Genomic DNA, 24,324 nt, shown 5'->3' on the forward strand with positions numbered 1-24,324 from the left:
TTTTACAGTTCTCATTAGCTATGTGATCTACCCATCCAATCTTCAGCATTCTTCTGTAGCACCACATTTCGAAAGCTTCTATTCTCTTCTTCTCCAACCTATTTATCGTCCATGTTTCGCTTCCATACATGACTACACTCCATACAAATACACTCCTGGAAATGGAAAAAAGAACACATTGACACCGGTGCGTCAGACCCACCATACTTGCTCCGGACACTGCGAGAGGGCTGTACAAGCAATGATCACACGCACGGCACAGCGGACACACCAGGAACCGCGGTGTTGGCCGTCGAATGGTGCTAGCTGCGCAGCATTTGTGCACCGCCGCCGTCAGTTTCAGCCAGTTTGCCGTGGCATACGGAGCTCCATCGCAGTCTTTAACACTGGTAGCATGCCGCGACAGCGTGGACCATTCGCAACCGTCTCCATGAAGCTGGACTACGGTCCCGCACACCGTTAGGCCGTCTTCCGCTCACGCCCCAACATCGTGCAGCCCGCCTCCAGTGGTGTCGCGACAGGCGTGAATGGAGGCACGAATGGAGACGTGTCGTCTTCAGCGATGAGAGTCGCTTCTGCCTTGGTGCCAATGATGGTCGTATACGTGTTTGGGGCCGTGCAGGTGAGCGCCACAATCAGGACTGCATACGACCGAGGCACACAGGGCCAACACCCGGCATCATGGTGTGGGGAGCGATCTCCTACACTGGCCGTACACCTCTGGTGATCGTCGAGGGGACACTGAATAGTGCACGGTACATCCAAACCGTCATCGAACCCATCGTTCTACCATTCCTAGACCGGCAAGGGAACTTGCTGTTCCAACAGGACAATGCACGTCCGCATGTATCCCGTGCCACCCAACGTGTTCTAGAAGGTGTAAGTCAACTACCCTGGCCAGCAAGATCTCCGGATCTGTCCCCCATTGAGCATGTTTGGGACTGGATGAAGCGTCGTCTCACGCGGTCTGCACGTCCAGCACGAACGCTGGTCCAACTGAGGCGCCTGGTGGAAATGGCATGGCAAGCCGTTCCACAGGACTACATCCAGCATCTCTACGATCGTCTCCATGGGAGAATAGCAGCCTGCATTGCTGCGAAAGGTGGATATACACTGTACTAGTGCCGACATTGTGCATGCTCTGTTGCCTGTGTCTATGTGCCTGTTGTTCTGTCAGTGTGATCATGTGATGTATCTGACGCCAGGAATGTGTCAATAAAGTTTCCTATTCCTGGGACAATGAATTCACGGTGTTCTTATTTCATTTTCCAAGAGTGTACTTTCAGAAACAACTTCCTAACACTTCAATCAATACTCGATGTTAACATTTTTCTCTTCTTCAGTAACGCCTTCCTTCCCATTGCCAGTCTACATTTTATATCCTCTCTACTTCGACCATCATCAGTTATTTCGCTCCCCAAATAGCAAAACTCCTTTACTACTTTAAGTGTCTCATTTACTAATCTAATACCCTCAACATCGCCCAACTTAATTCGACTACATTCCATTATCCTCGTTTTGCTTTTGTTGAAGTTCAACTTATATCCTCCTTTCAAGACACTATCCATTCCGTTCAACTGCTCTTGCAAGTCCGTTGCTGTCTCTGACAGAATTACAATGTCATCGGCGAACCTCAAAGTTTTTATTTCTTCTCCATGGATTTTAATACCTACTCCGAATTTTTGTTTTGTTTCCTTCACTGCTTGCTCAATATACAGATTGAATAACATCGGGGAGAGCCTGCAACCCTGTCTCACTTCCTTCCCAACCACTGCTTCCCTTTCATGTCCCTCGACTCTTATATCTGCCATCTGGTTTCTGTACAAGTTGTAAATAGCCTTTCACTCCCTGTATTTTACCCCAGCCACCTTTAGAATTTGAAAGAGAGTATTCCAGTCAACATTGTCAAAAGCTTTCTCTAAGTCTACAAATGCTAGAAAAGTAGGTTTGCCTTTCCTTAATCTAGCTTCTAAGATAAGTCGTAGGGACAGTATTGCTTCACGTGTTCCAATATTTCTACGGAATCCAAACTGATCTTCCCCGAGGTCGGCTTCTACTAGTTTTTCCATTCGTCTGTAAAGAATTCGCGTTAGTATTTTGCAGCTGTGACTTATTAAACTGTTAGTTCGGTAATTTTCACATCTGTCCACAAATTCTTTCTTTGGGATTGGAATTATTATATTCTTCTTGAAGTCTGAGGGTATTTCGCCTGTCTCATATATCTTGCTCACCAGATGGCAGAGTTTAGTCAGAACTGGCTCTCCCAAGGCTGTCAGTAGTTCTAATGGAATGTTGTCTACTAACGGGGCCTTGTTTCGACTCAGGTCTTTCAGTGCTCTGTCAAACCCTTCACGCAGTATCATATCTCCCATTTTATCTTCATCTACATTCTCTTCCATTTCCATAATATTGTCCTCAAGTACATCGCCCTTGTATACACCCTCTATATACTCCTTCCACCTTTGTGCTTTCCCTTCTTTGCTTAGAACTGGGTTTCCATCTGAGCTCTTGATATTGATACAAGTGGTTCTCTATTCTCCAAAGGTCTCTTTAATATTCCTGTTGGCTGTATCTATCTTATCCCGAGTGAGATAAGCATCTACATCCTTACATTTGTTCCGTAGCCATCCCTGGTTAGCCATTTTGCACTTTCTGTCGATCTCATTTTTGAGACGTTTGTATTTCTTTTTGCCTGCTTCATTTACTGCATTTTTATATTTTCTCCTTTGATCAATTAAATTCAGTATTTCTTCTGTTACCCAAGGATTTCTACTAGCCCTCGTCTTTTTACCTACTAGGTCCTCTGCTGCCTTCACTATTTCATCTCTCAAAGCTACCCATTCTTCTCCTACTGTATTTCTTTCTTCTTTGAACACTATTAAGGTAAATATATTGTTTGTTCTCCAAAAAGATAAAAAAGAAAAAAGACGTAATAAAAAGGGAACAATGTATTTACCTTAATAGTGTTCAAAAGTCATTATATATATATATATATATATATATATATATATATATATATATATATATATATATATCAGTTCATGACATCCAGTCTTACAAATTTACTGTCTCTGATAGACACACGTCCAGATCATCCGCTCTCAAAACCCCGCCATCTCTCTCCCCACATCCACCACAGCTGGCGGCTCACCTCCAATTAAGCAACGCTATGCGCTGTTAACAGTCAACTGCCCAACACTACAATAACAAATTGCAACAACGCAAACCAGCCACAGATTGCACACAGCACAGTCAGTGATTTTCATATAGAGCGCTACATGGCGTTACCAACATAAAAACCTAAACAGCCTACTTACATGTTTTCTGATGAAAGCTGGTTCTGCCTCGGTGCCAGTGGTGGTCGTGCGTTGCTTAGGATGAGGCCTGTTGAGGGCCTGCAACCAACCTGTCTGCATGCTAGACGCGCTGGTCCTGCATCTGGAACCATAGTCTGGGGTGCGATTTCGTATGAGAACAGAAGCTCTCTCGTGATTATGCCACGCACCCTGACTGCAAATTTGACACGTCAGTCTGGTGATTCGGCTTGTTGTGCTGCCATTCACGAACAGCATCCCTGGGGGTGTTTTCTGACAGGATAGCGCTCGTCCAGATACCGCTGTTGTGATCTAACATGCTCTACACAGTATTGACATGTTACCTTGGCCAGCTCGATCACCAGATCTGTCTCTAATCGAGCACATACGGGACGACATCGGACGACTCCAGCGTCATCCACAAACAGCATTAACCATCCCTATACTGATCGACAATGTGCAATAATGTGGAATTCCAACACAGAAACCAACATCCGCCACCTGTACATCACAATGCACGCCAATTTGCGTGCTTGTATTCAACATTTTGGCGGTTACATCGGTTATTAATGTACCAGCATTTCACATATGCAATGTTTTATCTCGCGCTTACCTTAACTTGCGATCTTGAAATGTTAATCGCTTAAATATGTTACCTAGATAAATGTGTTCCAGAAATTTCATTACTGTACATTAATTATTTCTTGGTCTTGTGATTTTTTTCCCATTACTATATTTAGTCTTCGTTATGCTGCAGTGTTCGGAAAAGTTTGTCAATTGGTCTAAACACGAAATACAGGGTGTCTGATGAGAAATAGCACTTCTTTAACAACTAATTAAGATATTCACACCATGTCTGACTTATGTGTCACACTATTTCGCAAAGTTTTTATGCCATTCAATCAATTTCAATGTGTTCGCCTTTGGTGGCGCGCACAACATCCAGTCTGTGTTCAAGTTATGTTCACACTGGGCGCAACGTATCCAAGTCAACTGTGCCAATGCTCAGCAACTATTCGGTTCTTTAAATCACTAATGTCGTTGACAGGCAATCGGTAAACTCTGTCCTTGACATACCCCTATAGAAAGAATTCCATCCATGTAATGTCAAACGATCTAAGGGGTCAGGGAACTGAACTACCACTGCCAACCCAGCTATCTGTAAACACGTGGTCTACAACATCTCACACAGTCTCAGCCCCCATTGTAACGGTGCACCACCATTTCGAAAAAAAACTGTGTCTTGTCCAGTTGTGAAAACGCAGACGGTAATTATTAGAAATGACTATTTTTACTGAGAAAAAGAAATACGATCAGCTATCAAACAATACCGCACCGGACATTGTGTTTGTTTGCCTTACCACACATGTGGGATTTTGCTTCCTCAGAAAATCGTAGGATGTTTAGAAAATTTCCATCCTCCTCTAAATGGTGAGGAACTTCCACGGCGAAATGCATAGTCTGCAGCTCTTGCGACACCCTCCGTATAGATGTCTGCCGTGAACGTTGAAAAGCCATCGGCATCCGTTCTGTGTCTGCTTCCTTGCTTCCTTGTTCCAGGTAGTCCAATACAATGCTTCACATCAACGCTCCCAGCCTGCTCAAAATTCCTGTACCACCGGCGTATCGATGTCCACGAGGTTGGATGCTTCCTATACCGTGTTTGGAAGTTGCTTTGAAAATGCGTGTTCGATTTGGTCTGAATAAAACATTCCACGTATTGAGCCAAACAAAACTTCGAGAGTTTTTCCGTCAGAGATGTCAAACATAGTGTGAGTATCTATAATCTTTAATGTGCTATAACACATTGAAGTCGTAGCGTATCTTCTGAGACACCTTTTATTTGCGAATGCATTAAACGTTGAAAGAACTATACTGTTACACAGTGCCTTCTCCACTAAAATTCATACTTTTTCTTGTTGAAAACCGAAAATGGACCTCCATATCCACCAAGAGATCCTTCCATATAGATACGTGGAGATACACTACTGCCCATAAAAATTGCTACACCACGAAGATGACGTGCTACGGACGCGAAATTTAACAGACAGGAAGAAGATGCTGTGATATGCAAATGATTAGCTTTACAGAGAATTCACACAAGGTTGGCACCGGGGGCGACACCTACAATGTGCTGACATGAGGATAGTTTCCAACCGATTTCTCATACACAAACATCAGTTGACCGGCGCTGCCAGGTGAAACGTTGTGGTGCCTCGCGTAAGGAGGAGAAAAGCGTACCATCACGTTTCGGGCTTTGATAAAGGTCCGATTGTAGCCTATCGCGATTACAGTTCATCGTATCGCGACATTGCTTCTCGCGTTGGTCGAGATCCAATGACTGTCAGCAGAATATGGAGTCAGTGTGTTCAGGAGGGTAATACGGAACGCCGTGCTGGATTCCAACGGCCTCGTATCACTAGCAGTCAAGATGATAGGCATCTTATCCGCATGGCTGTAACGGATCGTGCAGCCACGTCTCAATCCCTGAGTCAACAGCTGGAGACGTTTGCAAGACAACAACCATCTGCACAAACAGTTGGACGACGTTTGCAACAGCACGGACTATCAGCTCGGAGACCACGGCTGCGGTTACCCTTGACGCTGCATCACAGACAGGAGCGCCTGCGATGGTGTACTCAACGACGAACCTGGGTCCACGAACGGTAAAACGTCATTTTTTCGGATGAATCCAGGTTCTGTTTACAGCATCATGATGGTGACATCACGGTGAACGCACATTGGAAGCGAGTATTCGCCAGCGCCATACTGGCGTATCACCTGGCGTGATGGTATCGGGTGCCATTGGTTACACGTCTCGGTCACCTCTTGTTCGAATTGACGGCACTTTGAACAGTGGACGTTACATTTCAGATGTGTTACGACCCGTGTCTGTACCCTTCATTCGATCCCTGCGAAACCCTACATTTCAGCAGGATAATGCACGACCGCATGTTGCAGGTCCCGTAGGGGCCTTTCTGGATACAGAAAAAATTCGACTGCTGCCCTGGCCAGCACATTCTCCAGATCTCTCACCAATTGAAAACGTCTGGTCAATGGTGGCCGAGCAACTGGCTCGTCACAATACGCCAGTCACTACTCTTGATGAACTGTGGTATCGTGTTGAAGCAGCATGGGCAGCTGTACCTGTACACGCCATCCAAGCTCTGTTTGCCTCAATGCGCACGCCGTTATTACGGCCAGAGGCGGTCGTTCTGGGTGCTGATTTCTCAGGATCTGTGCACCCAAATTGCGTGAAAATGTAATCACATGTCAGTTCTAGTATAATATATTTGTTCAATGAATACCCGACCAGTTTATCATCTGCATTTCTTCTTAGTGTTCAATTTTAATGGCCAGTAGTATATTTAAACTAATCTGTAACCTCAAGGAAAGCTATGCTGGTAGTGTGGAAAAGATAATTTCTTACGATATAGCTGAGAACATATGAGCTGAGATTGGTAAGATTTAGATGAAATTGAGATGATACGGAATGGCTCTAAGGATCGTCGGCTTTCGGTGCATTTCATTATACGCGTTTCCTGGTTTCAGATCCGTCTCCATCTGCCAGGATCGAACACGCTGTTTGACCACGTGCAACGGAAAGACGTCCCGGATGAGCTGGGAGGAACAGCCGGCCCTATTGATACGTTTGCCTGTAAGTATGTAGGATCACATGACGTCCACATCGTCACAAATGTCCTGTTCTCTTTATGGATGCCAGGGCTCTAAATGTAGTCGTATATGTAGCTGTTATCAAGTCACCAAGAAAAGCAATGCACTACTTAACACCAGGAAAATTTAAGAAAGGTACACGGGATACGCAAAATAATATAAACCCCTGTACCTACTTGGGAATGGTTTATTAATAAGGGGTTGAAGCCTCGTTTTCCCGTTATACAACTGCTATTCTTCTTGGAATGCTGGCGTGTATGTTATACTACTCTTCGATCAGACCTCTCCTAAAACCTGTAGTGACGAGGGAATAGGAAATCTGCTCCGGAGTTTCCACTCCAATACCGCCCTCAAAGATTCGATAATGTTCAAGTCCGGGGACGTCATTTCTGCACCGATTGTACAACAGCGATCTCAAAATCGCGTGATCTTAAGTATAACTAGCGGCTCAGAAGAAAACCTAAACAATGGAAAATATATACTTAAATATTAGTGGGGCTGGAGACAAATTGTGCCTCTTTGCAAAATAGAGCACATTGAAAACCATTGGCGGATTTGAATAAGTCACGTTGCTTGGGTTGGGAATAGCTGCTTCACCCTACCATCAGATTACCATGAGTACGAACGACCTTGCCATCGTGTGACAGTGCGGTCTTCTAAGAGTCACCCTTAAATTATCGATGCACAGTGAAAAATGTTTCATCAGTACTGATTTGATCCCATAAAAGTGGCTCCACATGCGGGCCTGGGTACTATATGTGTCCATGAAACACACTCGTCTCATACCAGATGAGTGTAGACCCAGTGTACCCCCCAGAAACATAGGGTTCCTGACGCATATTTGCTAACGTCACGTACCATGCCGAGTTCATTCGAAAGCGCTGTCCTGGTTGACAAGGTGAGCCTTGCATACGGAAGGAACGCCAGACAAACGACCGACAACATGGCACTACACGTCAGCTAAAAGCCCGGAAGGTTTCATCAGAATACTAGTATGTTAGTTCCTTACATAAATAAACTATTATAGTGTTACCTATTTACATTCAACAACAGTTTAATTGTGTAACACATAATTGAAGGTTTTGCATTTTGAACTTGCCTCTTAGTGCTTCCACCATTGGTAGCTTATATTTTTTTCTTAGTTTGAGTGAAGCTTGCCTCTCTACGTCTATGTGTTGTCCGTGAAAAACACGAATACATCCATCTTTGTAACCATGAGTGATGTTGCGCAATATTAAGTAAAGAAAACATTCGAAAAATTTTGATATCCTGTCATAGCAGAAGCGTTAGCCCTTATTCTGTAACCCTTCGGACATTTTGTTCAGGAAATATTCTTCCATTTTGCGATTAATAACGATCAGATTCTCGACACTGGCAGTGAATGGTTTACAAACTTCAGATCTCAGTTCTCGATTTTTTTTATTGCATGAGAAAAAAGAGCGATAAGCCTATCTTTCATAGCATGTAGATCTGCTTTGAATAAGACACCGAGCAATTATTTTCTTAAAACTGCATTCTTATACATTAAATAAACTTTCCATTGAAGTCTGAAAAGCAGGCCGGAGTGGCCGAGCGCTTCTAGGCGCTACAGTCTGGAGCCGCGCGGTCGCTACGGTCGCAGGTTCGAATCCTGCCTCGGGCATGGATGTGTGTGATGTCGTTAGGTTAGTTAGGTTTAAGTAGTTCTAATTTCTAGGGGACTGATAACTTCAGATGTTAAGTCCCATAGTGTTCAGAGCCATTTGAACCATTTTTAAGTCTGAAAATTTGAAGTTCTCTCACACTTTCAGACGAGTTTATCAGGAGAGCAGAGAAGCTGCGAGACTGGTTCCTGGAGCAGGACAAGTACACCTCGGATGAGAGCAAGAGACCGGCAGACAACAACTATGCTGACAGCGTCTTCGGCGTTGCGGGCTCCTTTCGAAAACTTACTGTAGACTGACGCCGCGGGCATTTACTAGAGACTGCACATTATGTTACACTAAATGGAGTATCAAACTGTTACGTTTCCAGTTTGAGTATTAGCAATGATAAGACGCCTTCAACCATATACAACACAGTACTCCACATTTTATATACGGTGCACTCACGTTTACGAGCTTTTGCAGTAACTGCAGAAGTTATCGTCACCTTGTTTCTTCTTAGATTCCTACTTTAGTATAGTGACTAAGATTTTAATCAGAGAAATGTAATGCTAGTATCCAAGGGAATAAATCTGTTAGCTTATTTTCACAAACATTTGGCTGTATGAGCATCAGCAGAAACAATTTAACTTAACGGTAAGGCTCTGAGCATCGATATTATTGAAAAGCATTATGTAGAGTTAATTCTCACAACGGAAATAAGCAGTGGTTGAAAGTTATTGAATGATTTCATGAGGGTAAATCTTCTCCAGAAACGAACATCGAAGCATGTTCTCATAAATCTATTGATGAGGGAATTATGGAGTTCTAATGTCCAAATTACACTGTTCTTAGCAAATTCAAATATGTTTGGTGTATGACTCACAAAATATCATGATCAGTTTTCCATTAGATACGATCTTCGTCACCACTGTGTTAACTGCTAACCTTTATTTCCTTTTGTATATAATTCGTAGTAAGTATTGTAGCTGGAAGAGAATACCACTGAAGCAATATTAACGGGTTTCAGAATATACCAAAACAAATGCTGTTGGCTGTCTGCAAAGCTGTAATTTTGAATGGATATTTTACGTGCTGTTAACTTCCTTTACATGAAACACTTTTCAAACCAACGGTTTCTCTGGTATAAAATAAAATACTGGATTGTTTGTCTTACTTAGAAGAACAGTACCTGTTTGATTGATTGTTACTCCAATAAATGTAACTTACTGCAGTTGTTGTTTGATGCAAGCTGCAAAGAGACTAGAGTACCTAAGCAAAATCACAAAAGTAGTAAATATTTATTACTTTTATTATTTATTGTCGAATGAAAATATTTTTTACAGAAATACATCATCGGACAGTGACATTGAACAACAAGCAGGTGACTTGAGAGATCTTTTACTTTGTGTAACCTTTAAACAGCATATTCTACGTAACATGGTATTAACTATGTTGATCTTCCTTGACTTCAGTTAGGTGGCCGTTAAATGAATATTTTGTACAGAATGATTTTAAAACTTTACACGAAACATTTTGGTATATTGATGATAGTTGAAGTTTCGACAAACGTCGCCTTCTAAGTCATCTTAAAAAATGTATGGATTGTTCTTAGACTTCTACGAAAGTATTTTTTTTTTGTATTGGTGATTTGACGCATAACCTAACTTTAAGTTTTTTCTCCAGTTAGATTCATTACCTCCTCATTAGTTAGTCGACTTACCGATCTAATCGTCAGCATTTTTCTGTAGCACAAGTTTTAAGCAACTGTTCTCTGCTTCTCGCCAGAACTGTTTACTTTCACTTTTCACTTCCGTACAGGTACTTAAATAGACATCTAGAGCTATGGTGTGAACAGTGACACCTTTAAAATGTAGCTGAGTGTCTCTGACTATATCATTAAATGTTAGGTAATACTAGTTACTGTAGATTTTCTTTCAAATGTTATCCTTTGCAGACTCTTGACATGAACTGTAGATACCATCATCAGCTCGAACATTCGGTCTTCATTATGTTACCATACAGTTAGGATTGAGAACTTTTATTTCAACTAACCGAGCTGATAACTTCGCACACTTTTTGAAAGTAATAGACACGTCCAATTGTTTGTTGTCCATCTTTGGCACAACTTAAGATACTGCAGTGCCAGAAAGAAAAATGCAGCATCCTGAAGGACTATTTTCAGTGGAATCAGGGCATAATCTGTACATACGGAGGGGATGTGACGTCAGCGATTCGTTATCACGCTCATTGGCCATAAGAGGGCGCTCAGGAAGTTCGTCTGTGCACGCTCTGTTTTGACTCTGCAGGCAGTAGCTGCTCTGAGTTTAGAGGTGAACATATTTGTAACATTCTTTGCAGGGTAAAACGATGCCACGCCAGTGAGTATGTGTGATAAGCCTGCAATCGATTTACTGGCTCCAATGATGGGCTGGTCCGAATTCTCTGTGTATACTTACAATACGCGCACTAGGACAGTCATTAATTGTAATTCTTCATTAATTGTTTCATGTGTAACCAAATAATCGCCATTTTGAATTGTTCCGCGAAGAACCAAAGCAACAGTGGAAGAAGGTAAGGCTTGGACTATGTTCTTGTAACGGACTAGTATTAATGACTGAAACGCCATAGTGATATAGTACTGAAAGTATGACCAGTTCACACCATTTTGTCATATTCACAAGATAAAGTTACGTGTTGTGCATGGAGACTAGGTGTAGTTAAGCCATGCCGTGGGATTTGCGCTGAATGAGTCACTTCGGATTTTGTCTAAACTTAGCCCTAAATAGGCCCCTATGGACAAAATTTAATTAATGGTTCTTATTACATCTTTATAATAGTTTGTAAGCGTTTTGACAGTCAGTCAGATGTGAGACTTTTTTTTCATTAGGGGGCGACTTGTTACCTTTAGCGTCCTTCGTTTCGAATACATGTTTATCGGTTTCAGATGCACAAAAAAAAAAAAAAAAAAAAAAAAAAAAAAAAAAAAAATTAAAAATATGAAATGTACTGAAACTTGCATGTGTATACTATTTAACTGATATTATACTATAGACCGTACATAGAAGCTGTCTGACCCAATGAAGTAAACCAGTCACCTTGATTGGGCCGATGACACAGGTTCGTATTTCGCAAGTACAATAATTTTCAAGTCCGGGGACTGTGCTGGCGAGGGAAGATGCTGCAGTTCAGTTGCATGCTCCTCATACCACGATTGCACTGTCCTGGCTTTGTCAATGGGTGCATTATCGTCCTGCAACATGGCATCATAGTTGGGAACAGCATTTGATTCGTGGGGTGCAACTGATCACCTAAAGTGTTCACAAATTCGTTGTCTGTAACACGACCTTTGAAAGTAACGATGGGACCAGCAGAATACCATGATATGGCTGCCCACACCATCACACTCCCACCTCCATGCTTAACCGCTGGAATCAAGCAATCAGGATTGTAGGATTCTTTTGGCGTTCTCCAGACGTAAACCCGCTCAGTGTTGGAAAAAACGAAAACGCTGATTCGTCGGGCCATGTGACGTGTTTCCACTGATCAATCGTCCAGGATTTATGCTGCTGACGCCATGTTGTACACTTCTTTGCATTGGCTGTCGTTGCTAATCGTTTCGGTATAGCAGGTCGTCCATGAATATTTACTTTACGGATTTCTCGGCGAATGGTGTGCATAGATACGGGCTCTCGAAGATGGCTATGAGCTCTGCAGTCACTGTATCCGCCGTAGTTGTGTGTTGTTTTGACACAATTCTCCGTCAGTTTTGATTTGCGCGCACTATTACATTTCCATGATGTCTTTCCATGTTTTGTGTAGGCTGCTCTTTAAACATTTAACAAGTTGGCTGTCTTGGTTACTGGTGCTCCAGCTAATCGGGTCCCCACAATCTGCCCTCTTTTGGAACTCCGTATTTGCATTCAGAGGCCAAGGTCGACGTGCAATGAAAGACCTAATAAAGCATGTACTACTCGTAAACAACCTGTACTGATGCCTAGTCTGTACTGCACACGCATGTGTACCACGTCACATGTCGTAACTGCGTTGTTGAGTGTTAAACACAACCATCGCTATATTACCACTGTTCACATTATTATGCCTATCTCCTGTATTTCATTAACAGTAATATTTTGATTATGTGTGTACCATACACAAATACAGAAGATATAGTCCTAGTTACACTGAAAATAAAACATCTATTAGAATGATTGACTATTTCATTACGCATTTTCTGTGACTCCTGTCAAACAGCCTCAGCCACCTGAATGGTGTCAAACTGCAAGCCTGAGCAAAGCCGGATGGACATATTGATGGATTGCTGCAAGCACTGGGCACACCGTACCGGTAGTTTGACGCTGCTTTCAACAGTGGTGTCTGGAACGTTCTCCTACCTGTTGACCAGATTCTGGACGTTCGCGAAGTACAGACGCATGCAGAAGTGGCCAACTGGAGGCAATGGGGGAAGAAATCCGGGCACGTGTTGAACCTGCTACGTCACCAGAGACAGTTGAGAGCCATCTGACTGCACCAGGACTAAGAAGACACGTGGCTCGGGCCACACTATCGCCGATACCGTGACACCACCAACCATAGTGCTCCCTATGCGGCGAAGGCGGCGTCTAACCGGATGAGATCGGCGCGGATAGGGTCCTAAATATCCGCACACTGGAGGCACACTTCCTCCTCATTGACTGTACGTGGCATTGGCTGATGCACCCAAACGTTCATGGTAGGGTGACCTCTCGTGGTGATTTAGACCCCTCTCTCCTTTCGTCAGGCGTATGCGGAGAACCTCTGTAGGTCGCGATGCAAATGGCGGAGCCGGAAAGTCGTGTAGTCGCAAGGGCTCAGCTGGCAACCAACCCGACGACTGTGTGTTGCAATGTAGCGTAGGCGTCGGACAGATTTTGCGAGACACCAGGTTTGCTGTGGATACCACGATGTAGTTGCACTGTAAGTGACAAAAACGTAACAACAATTTCCATTTCGTGAACGTTTCGTTACCGAGTTTTAAATGTCCGTCATTTTCGCCTGTCCCCTCGCCACAGCGTTTAACTACACTTGCATCACGGTATGATGTTCGTGTAAAACCCCCAACTGACGATGGGCATGCTGTGGATCGAAAGCTATTTAATGGTACAACAAATAGTATCTAAAACCCAAGTGTGGTGTCACCACCAGACACCGCACTTAGTAGGTGGTAGCCTTTAAATCGGTCGCGGCCCGTTAGTATACGTCGGACCCCCGTATCGCCACTATCAGTGATTGCAGACCGAGCGCCGCCACACGGCAGGTCTAGTCTAGAGAGACTCCCTAACACTCGCCCCAGTTGTACAGCCGACTTTGCTAGCGATGGTTCATTGTCTACATACGCTCTCATTTGCAGAGACGACAGTTTAGCATAGCCTTCAGCTACGTCATTTGCTACGACCTAGCAAGGCGCCATATTCAGTTACTGTAATCTGGACAGATAATATTGTGATTCATGTACCGTCAAGAGCGACGTTCATCATTAATGGATTAAAGTTAAGCATCAAACTAATTACGTCCGCTTTCTGAATTCTAATTCCTTGTCATGTTCCAGGCCTCACATCAGTATAGTTCTTCCCTCCTCACGCCAGCCTGCGTGAGCTAAAACGCGTGCATTTCGGCCTCCTCTAGTAACATGGTGTTTGCTCTTCTGCCAACACAACACAAAGAAAACGACAGGTTGCATATTTATATCGAGAGAAATAGCCAATTTAAATCACAGTTGTAATTCGTCATCCACAATGGACGCGCTGAAAATAAATCATTCGTTCAAAGCCTGTAAAAAGTTTAATTTTACATTATTTGAATAAAAATCGTGCAAATCATTCTATGGAACATGTAACTCATGTACCGGAGATATCAGTGTCTCCTTATGGATAGGAATTCGAAAGATGTACAGAGAAATACATAGTCAAAACTTATTTTGAAATTATTATAAAGATCAAAATATACATTTTGACACCGCGTTACACAACAGTTATTTACAATAATTTGTATAAATAAACTTATGTGATTTGAATAATTTATTTCGATGCGAGAAACAATATACAAAGAGCTTCGTTGCTTCACCAAAAAAGACGGTAGAGAAACATTTGTAAAATAAATAACGTAATATAAATCCTCCCCGTCACAAATTTATTTTCAAGAAAGAGACCATAACGCTTCAATATCGACACTGCACTGTGCAGTGAATTTAATCAGCCTAAGTATAAATACCTAAATAGCGTTGGGAAAGGACTAGAAACTGTTAAAATTCGCTACTGTTTGTGAAAACTGCAGCATCTAGAAGGAACTGGATTTCGTGAAAGACACTACAAAGGGCAGTTCCATGACAGACAGATGTGCAGATCACAGCGTTTCTCTGAGAACGTCATTTCTGCGCCGACTGCACAACAGCGATCTCAAAATCGCGTGACCCTGAGTATAAATAGCGGCTCAGCAGAAAACCTAAACAATGGAAAATATATACCTACTTAAATATTAGTGATACTGGAGACAGATTGTGCCTCTTTGCAAAATAGAGCACCTTGAAAACCATTTGCGGATTTGAGTAAGTCACAACGCTTGGATTGGGAATAGCTGCTTCACCCTACCATCAGATTACCATGACTAGGAACGACCTTGCCATCATGTGACAGTGCGGTCTTCCCAGAGTCACTCTTAAATTTTCGATGCACAGTGAAAAATGTTTCATCGGTACTGAGTTGATCCCATAAGAGTGGATGCACATGCAGGTCTGGGTATTATATATGTCCATGAAACACAGTTAAAATTACGTTGAGTGTCATTGTATCAAGTGACTATTTGTAGTTACCGGTAGTTGAAGCTACATCAGATACAGTTACGATCCTAACTTAATTGAGTCACAGTTCAGTGATGTTGAATTCTAAAGGACTGTCATTGTTTCTCTAAATCATTAAAGATATGATCGCTTTCAGTAAGCCATAGCCGATTTTCTGCATCATCATTGTAAATTCGGGCTTGTTCTCCACTTCACCACTGACCTTGATATCTATGGAACGCTATACTACAACCTTACTTCAGTAATGTATATTGTGTGTGTCTTGAACTGGAGGCCTAGAAACGATGGAGAGGCTTGGTGCCACCGTAGCCCTCAGTGGTACACAACAGCAGTCTACTCACCCCACCGCCTCCCCACACCGAACCCAGGGTTATTGTGCAGTTTGGTCCCCAATGGACCCCCCTTGTTTGCTAGAGAAAAAATACTACAAACACATCAGAGAATATTTAGAAGGCAGAAAATGGCCCCATTTCATTTCATTCTTTGTATCTTGTTTCCTTCCTAAATGTCAAACACAATCCAAAATTATTTTCCTTGTTAAAAATATATGATTTTTTCACTGTTGAAACAGCTTTCACTACAAATGTTTATCCAGTTCACTTTCTCATGTATGCACAGTGTAGGCCTTTTCTTTGGCCAGAAATTTTAAAACGAATACCTTTTTGGTTTCTGGTATTTCGTCTCTCTGATGGAATAATATTGGCAAAGAAAATACCAGGCCATCGAGCAACCTTTACAATGTGTTGGCGAAAACAAAGCAAACGAGAGTCTGAGATGACACAAAATCCATTACTATGACAGAAATGAGTTCGGCGAGAATAGGTTTGACATCTTTTGTTATCAGACGAAGCCACAATTCCTGTTCCTGCACATCTGCTACCGGCCGCACGCTCAAGATTTTTGACTCAGTCAATTGATCAGTGACGCCGCTGACCCACTCGCGACGTGGTTGGTGTCTGATCTACACGCAAGCACGAATTGCGCATCCATGACGAGTAATCGATTTTGCCTGGAAAGTCGCTCTTGTAAAACGGATTTAAGCTGGGCATTGACGTGCATTTTTACTCGAACGATGCTCACATTTCTGTATTTTACAAGATTACCTAAACTTGTCAGTATAAATATTTTAGTATAAAAGAACATCACCCACTGGATAGCAGAGGTATAGAGTTGTCTGTCAACAGGGACACACAAAAGAAATAAAACTTGCTAGCTTTGAAAGTTACCCTTTCATGGGCTAGAGTATACACACACACACACACACACACACACACACACACACACATACGTCTATGTCTCTACCTGGTGCCTGCTAAATTGACAATGCGGGCACCATGTAGGAGCATAGGTACGGTGTACTCTAACTCACCAAAGGATACCTCCGAAAGCTAGCAAGTTTTCTTCTTTTGTGTGTCTATCGACAACTCAGCGCTTCTGCTTTTTTGACTGGTCTCCGTTGATCCTACAGTATTTACATTCTACAAGAACTGTCCCGCAACATTTAAAGCTTGTCGATAATTTTTCGACTGTCACAATACTAGAAATAGTAATGCCTGTGACACCAGAGCAAACATATTCACTCTTTCTTCGCTTTGAGATCGCTCTTCAGGAGTCGCATCACGTGCGCGAACACTTGCCGCACGACGAAGTACAGCGCCAGCAGCGCCAGAGACGCCACTGCTGCGACGAAGGCGGCGACATCTATGAGCAGGTACTGGTACCAGGCCAGGTCCAGCGCGGCGGACCTGAGGTGCGGCGCCCCCCGGTGCCTGATGACGTACTCCACCCAGTAGACCGCCTCCTCCAGCGGCGGCCGCGGGCGGTCTCTAAACAACACGGACAGCTGCCGAGCCCGCTCCCTGTACCTGCACAAAACGAAAATACCTCGATTATCGTCTTATCCCCCTACAGTACGTGGGACGTTCAATAGGTAATGAAACACGTTTTCGTCTAAAAGCAGGTTGGTTTTATTCAGAATTCCAATACTCCATACTATTCCCTATTCTTTTGGCTACAAAACCATATTTTTCAACAATCTCCATTCAGTGCGACAGCCTTAAGCCGTCGGCACTCGGACCGTGCATCAGAACGTAAACGATGAGCGTGCCAAGTTCAACGTACTGCTGAACGCTCAGGAACGACGCAACTTGTGCATACGGTACGTGGGCCCCAACGTGGTATACGCGATCGCAACGCACTCCAGCGGCAGTTGAGGGATGTTTTAGTTCGTAAATGACAGTGTTTACTCAACAGGCGCGCGCAATATTCCCACGTTAGCTTTATTAAAACGCACATTTCCTCCATTGTTCATATCCTAATCACATTGTTCTATATGTAATATACACAAATAAAAACTTCAATATAGTTGTATATGTTTTAAGACAAAACGGGATGTACTTTGTCCAATCAATAAGGACACAGGCTTATAAAAGTTCCATTACAAACAGTGCGACACAAATTTGCAATAGTTCTCTGCATAAGATAAACACTATTTTATCTCTTCCTCATTCTAGTAACACCTAAGGTCATTCTTACTTGATCACTGTTCCTACCCAGTAGTAGAATGTTAACAACATGTAAATTACGAAACTCAAAACAAAAAAGAACAAAGTATTTTTATACTAGTAGCGCAAGATGTCCTGTAGATTAAGCCAATCGAACAAACTCACTCCATATATTTACATAACATCAAATACTGTAGTACATACCTACACTAAACTAATAATAAAGCACCAGAACCTATTATTTACGCGAATATTGGGAAAAAAGTTTAGACTTCTTGAGATGCGAACCATCACCACATCCTCTATCATCAACGCTACTCACTACGCTACAGTGACAACAATTCAGTTGTTGCTAATGTTGTCACTTGGTAAATGCTTTAATTGTAGCTATGTTACTAACTGAAATATAATTATAACAGATTCTACCAAGAACAATGTGTTTTTGGTGGACCCTCAGTGTGTCGCTACCTTCAAATGACATCTCCATAATATGCAAGTTACAATAATTCTTTTGCCACGTATATGATGTCTCTCATTATTTTATTGCAACGAATCATTCAGTTAACAACGGGTTTTCGAGTGAATCTCAATTTGCTGGTGCTTATAAACGACATATATACATATAGGCTTGAAATGAATGCCAATATGGCGCCTCTCAGCTCAATGCTGAAGGGTGTTGGCGTGTAGGTGGCGTTATGCAATCTGATTGGTCAACGCTCAGATTCACCCTTAGAATATCTGAAATGCTAGATATTGCTCTGCACGTTCGGAAAGACTCCCGAACGTGCTATTCCACGCTATGAGGTCAGATACTCGGCGCGCTCAACGCTCAGCTTAAGGGTGGCGCCAAGCGCCTTGCGTTACCTCGTGTCGTTGATGAGGACGTGGACGGCGCTGCGCAGCGTCTCCAACGTGAGGTGGTCGTAGTGCAGTCGGATGCCGTTGCCCGCCGTCGCCACCCTCTCCGCGTTCAGCTGCTGGTCGGCAAACAACGGAATGACCAGCAGAGGCACGCCGGCCATTATCCCCTCCTGCATCCCCATGAGCCCACCGTGCATTATAAACAGCCGGACGTTTGGGTGATCTGCAAGTCAGGAAAACGCATTCGCACAGTTGAGATGGAAACGAACGTGAGAACTGGCTACACTTTACCATCAGAAAGGTAAAGGCTCCGGGGAAGCAGCTCTGTTAGGTTCGTTTCATACTACGAGGCGTGTTTTTTAATCCTAGGACGCCCAAGCCTTTTTTTTCCAACTTGGATGCCTAAGGGGGAGGGGAGGGGGGGTTCGGCGAGCCCACAGGTATTAAATAAGTTTACTGACGAAAAATTACAACTTTCAAAATGTTTTATGTATTTTAACTAAGGCATCGGTTTATAAATGTTGTTAATTGTTATAAATATAGGATTAAGTGAATAAAAAATTGATATATTACAATACAAAATACAGTTGTGTTCATATACAATAGACTACTCTGAGTACTCAACTGGCAACAGACACACTTCACAGTTTTTTCTGAATGTGTGTTACACACATGTTTATGACACTGTCCACAATACTGTTTTGCTTTACTTAGATTTTTGTACTTCTGCTTCTTTGTTTCAGCTTCTTTTACACGAATATGTCACCAACCTTTCCCTGCAGGAGGCTGGCGTGCTCCTGTTGTCACTTCTTTGATTTTCTTTTGTAGAATAGTCTTCATTGATTGAACAATTTGGTTAGATAACCCTCTTGCAGTCGCACTTCTTTCTTCTACCTGCAATTTTACTAGTTCCATCCCAGCTTGCAGAAGATAAAGTTTCCGTTTGTTGTGTTTCTTTTCGTTTCATCTTGGATGTTGCTGGATGAATATGGTGGTTGCATTGATAACACAAATGTCGGTGAGAGAGTAAGATACAGATAGAGGCCATCTCTTTGTTCCCATCTTGCAGGGGTACATACACGCCATTTGATCAATGGTATCAATTCCACCTTTAGTGGAATTATAATATGCATTTATCTCGGTTTTATTCTTCTCTCCTCCAACATTGCCTTTATCTTGGTGTATTGTTGACATCAGTACGTTTTTGTTGGTTTCGTTTTTGTTATGTAGGACACCAAAGTTACTGGAGGCCTACCTGTTGATGGGTCTGTGAACAAGAACATTGATGAATATAGCTCTCGATTTGACGTATTCCTCATTATGTCTGGAATATGCTTCCTGTTTGAATGGATAGTTCTACTGTAGTAACTTTGTAGTCTTGGTATAACTCTTCCGCCAAATCCACCGATGTGTAGTATCGGTCTGTAGTAATATTTGGACCAGTATTTTTCACAGGTGCTACCAGACGTTTGACGACAGCTACTGAACCCCGTTCTTCTTTCGACAAATTCTGAACATTACCTGCATAGGGTTCCATATTCAAGACATATCTGTCAACTGCATCGGACATCATGCGTATAAGGATGCCATACTTGCCCGGTTTATCCTTCATAAATTCTTTGAAGGGGCAGCGCCCTCTAAACAAGCTGAGCATCTCATCAATGGTGAGGTGGACACCTGGTTTATACAGTAGTTTGTTGAAAACATCAGCGATTGCTGTGAACTTGTCTGCTTCCCTTCTTAGCTGGCGGGTACTTTTGTCACCAAACCTTAGGATTGCAATAAGTTCCTAGAAACGTTTTCTTGCCAAAATACCCTTGTAAACTGGCCGACCCATTAGGTCTGACCAAAGATGGTGTACACTGACAGAACTGTCTTTATTTGCCCCCATAAGTATCAAGATTTCTATAAAGGCATACAATTCTTTTTCCATTAGTCAAAGTAACAATTCGCCTAACTGCTTCTTCATTTGAATGTTTTACTATAACATCTATGATGTCAGGCGTAAGAAGTAACTTCAAGGCTTCTCCAGGTGAATTGCAAACACCAGCTGGAGTTACTCGTGCCTGCTCTCTTACTATATTAGCAACAGACCTCCGAGGAATTCTAGGCTGTGTGGTTACGTACCTTCTTCCAGACTTGGCCACAATAGCATCCTGATGGTCACTGCCTGAAGCTGCGCTATCTTCATTTTCTCTAACATCCACATCACTTTCCAGATCTGAATCATACTCCATAACACCATCCTCATATTCACTTTCACTCCACGAGTCAGAATCTTCATCTAACATTTCTTTAAGAACTCTTTCTAAATACGAGTCACGTATTCTTTTAGTCATTTCTAAGTCTGGGTGTGAACAGTAGGGAACTGCACTAACTCACTGCAAGTTTACAAGATAAATAATAGCTGACTGACATCAGCAATCACTTCCTCTGAAAGTAAACCGATTGTTGTGAATATCAAGAATACCAACCAACAGGAAACTAACTTGCATTGTTGTAGAGATGAGAAATACGAAATCCTACTAAGGGAAATTTTCTATAGCATGGAAGCCTAAGGGGGGGGGGGTTGTTGCACCCATAATAAGTTTATTTATTTTTTCTATAAAATATATTGATACTAATTTTTCATAAAACAGCCAACAAACAATAACTGAAAGGGAATATGTAGTATGAAAGTTACTTGCGCAAAAGCAGGGGACATAAAAAAATTGTGCTTTCAACGAACCCCCCCCCCCCCCCCCCCCCCCCCCGCGTTTAGGCGTCCTAGGGTTAAGTAAGTACCGTTTTGAAATTAAAGAAAGACGTGCTAACATATCTCAATAATTTTATTTTTACATGAAAGCCTGTACCTCAATCTACTTGTGTACATAATTTCTGTCAATCTCGAGGCACTTGTCATAACGTTGTACCACTTTTTGAATACGCTCCTCATAGAAGTCTGCCGCCTGACTTGTTAACCACTGCATCACCACTGTTTTGACTTCGTCATCGTCTTGAAGACGCTGACCGCCCAGGTGTTTCTTCAAGTGCACGAACAGATGGTAGTCACTGGGCGCAAGATCGGGGCTGTACTGAGGATGATCTAGAGTTTCCCATCGAAAAGAAGTGATGAGATCTTTGGTCTGATTCGCCACATGTGGACGCGCATTGTCTTGCAGCAAAACGATGCCCTTGCTCAACTTCCATGAACTGTTGCTTTGACTCTGGTGTGACGTACGCCACCCATGTTTCATCGCCCGCAACAATTGGGCTTAAGAAATCATCACCGTCGTTGTGGTACAGCTCAAGGAAAGTCAATGCACTGTCTAAACGTTTGGTTTTGTGCACATCCGCAACATTTTCGGTACCCAACGTGCGCACAATTTTCTGTAATCCAAGTGCTCGGCCACAATGCCATACAAAACACTAAGAGAAACACTAGGAAAGTCATCCCGCAAGGAGGAAATCGTAAAGCGTCTGCTTTCTCTCACCCTATTGTCCACTTCTTGCACCAAACTTTCATTAAAGACCGAAGGACGCCCATTCCGTTGTTCATCATGCACATTTGTGCGGCCATCTTTAAATGCTCTCACCCACTTTCTTACCATTCCATCACTCATAATGTTTTCTTCGTAAACTGCACAGATCTCACTATGAATATCGATAGCTTTTAGGCCTTAAGCACTAAGAAATCATATAACAGCCCGTACTTCACAGTCGGCGGGACTCACTATTATCTCAAGCATCTTAAACACTCAGTACACAACGTAAACAAGGAAGAATCAGACTGTAATAGCGTCAGGGCGTAGATTAAGGTACAGGCTTTCAAGTAAAAATAAAATTATTAAGATAACATGTATTTCTTAAATTTCAAATGTTACTTACTTAAAAAACACGCATTGTATTTAACTTGTACAGGGTGTGGCGCTTAAACCAGACAAATTTCAGTTTGAATTTCCCGTTATATCTAGTTCAGTCGGAGGTCGCAATTGGTGTTCTTGAAACATCTAGTAAAGAGTCAGAACCTCAAAATGACGTGATGTTAAGGACAAGTGCAGAGTACAACCGAAGAGCCGCTAGGCGCCCACTGAAATAATTCGATTCTTCGCGTACGCAAGATCAACTGTTTACGATGTTGCGGCCAAGTGCAATGCATCGGAGAAGTCTGGGGAAGGTTCCGCTAACCCGGCGAGGAAACTTTATTTGAGGAAACGCGTGACACGAGCTACGGCAGTCATCGAAAAGGCCCAGGCGCTGATTTCGGAGGACCTGGGCCAATAGCCGTCAGTACTGAACGTCAGCGAGCGAACAATGCGTCGGATGGCAGAGGAGGCCCTCATACGAGCCATTTACTCCAAATTGGCTCTCTGATAACACCGACATGGTCTGGTCAAAGGAACTCTGCCCCCTGAATAGTTCGGATTTGAACCCCTTCGACTACTATGTTTGGAGCTTATTCGAAAGAGTTACCAATAAGGTGAGGCACCCTAATGTTGCATCTCTATCGAAGCAGCATTCGCGAATATGGATAACGTTGTTGCAAAGAGTGTGCGCGATCGCTTTAGGACGGGACTGGAGGCGGTCATTGCGTCTAAAGCGGATTACATCGACTAATGTTACTCTTGAAAGATACCGCTACTTATCTGTAAAAGTAATTTCATTTCATTTGTATTTTGTTTTAATAAATTTGTTATTTTAAAAAAGTTTTATTTGTCCAGATTTTACCGCCGCACCCTGTATTTCGTGCTGTTCACACTCAATCGTTTGTGATTTAGTACTGTTCTTCGCGTTTGTCCCCATTCAGCGGTATAGAGGTAAATTAAAGTGTCGATTTTTCCAGTAAGCACCCCATCCTATGTAGACAGATGAGCCAAAGCATTATGCTTGTTTCTCCGTCTTTGGAATCAAATACATCACTGATTCTCCGTGCTAAGGATCTGACAGTTTGTTGATGGGTTTGTGGAGGTACGTAGCATTACATGTTACACACAGATCATCTAATTCACGTAAATAATGGGCCGCTGAAATGCGTACGCGGTAATGGCGACCGATTGCAATTCAGATGGGTTCTATAGGATTTACATCAGGCGAAATTGGTCGCCAAGACATCAATATGAGTTAGCTGTAATGCTCCTCAAACCAAACCACTGTACTTTGGTTATGGCTCCGAGACATAGAGAATCGACATCTACATCTACATACATACTCCGCAATCCACCATACGGTGCGTGGAGGATGGTACCTCATACCAAAACTAGCATCTTCTCTCCCTATTCCACTCCCAAACAGAACGAGGGAAAAATGACTGCCTATATGCCTCTGTACGAGCCCTAATCTCTCTTATCTTATCTTTGTGGTCTTTCCGCGAAATATAAGTTGGCGGCAGTAAAGTTGTACTGCAGTCAGCCTCAAATGCAGGTTCTCTAAATTTAGTCAGTAGCGATTTGCGAAAAAAACGCCTCCTTTCCTCCAGGGAATTATACTGCTGAAAGATGACATCGCATGTATAAACTCAGGTGGTTCACAGTTGT

The 24,324-nt window shown here is 42.7% G+C and overlaps 2 protein-coding genes across 2 annotated transcripts in view; one reads left to right on the forward strand and one right to left on the reverse strand.

Moving 5' to 3' along the window:
• LOC126273240 (retinol-binding protein pinta-like) overlaps nucleotides 1-9,383 on the forward strand; it is a 91,743-nt gene extending 82,360 nt beyond the window's left edge. Inside the window, exons 8-9 of the mRNA XM_049976784.1 lie at nucleotides 6,867-6,972; nucleotides 8,780-9,383. Of these exons, the coding sequence (XP_049832741.1) occupies nucleotides 6,867-6,972; nucleotides 8,780-8,931 (258 nt within the window). The 3' untranslated portion in view covers nucleotides 8,932-9,383. The remainder of the gene's footprint in view (nucleotides 1-6,866; nucleotides 6,973-8,779) is intronic.
• Nucleotides 9,384-17,022: 7,639 nt separating this feature from the next.
• The window catches only part of LOC126273241 (UDP-glucosyltransferase 2-like), an 81,441-nt gene continuing 74,139 nt past the window's right edge, over nucleotides 17,023-24,324 (reverse strand). The window contains exons 6-7 of the mRNA XM_049976786.1: nucleotides 18,815-19,034; nucleotides 17,023-17,311 (exon numbers count right to left, since the gene is read on the reverse strand). Of these exons, the coding sequence (XP_049832743.1) occupies nucleotides 17,023-17,311; nucleotides 18,815-19,034 (509 nt within the window). The remainder of the gene's footprint in view (nucleotides 17,312-18,814; nucleotides 19,035-24,324) is intronic.

This window comes from Schistocerca gregaria, chromosome 5 (assembly GCF_023897955.1).
Source record: "Schistocerca gregaria isolate iqSchGreg1 chromosome 5, iqSchGreg1.2, whole genome shotgun sequence".
Lineage (NCBI taxonomy): Eukaryota > Metazoa > Arthropoda > Insecta > Orthoptera > Acrididae > Schistocerca > Schistocerca gregaria.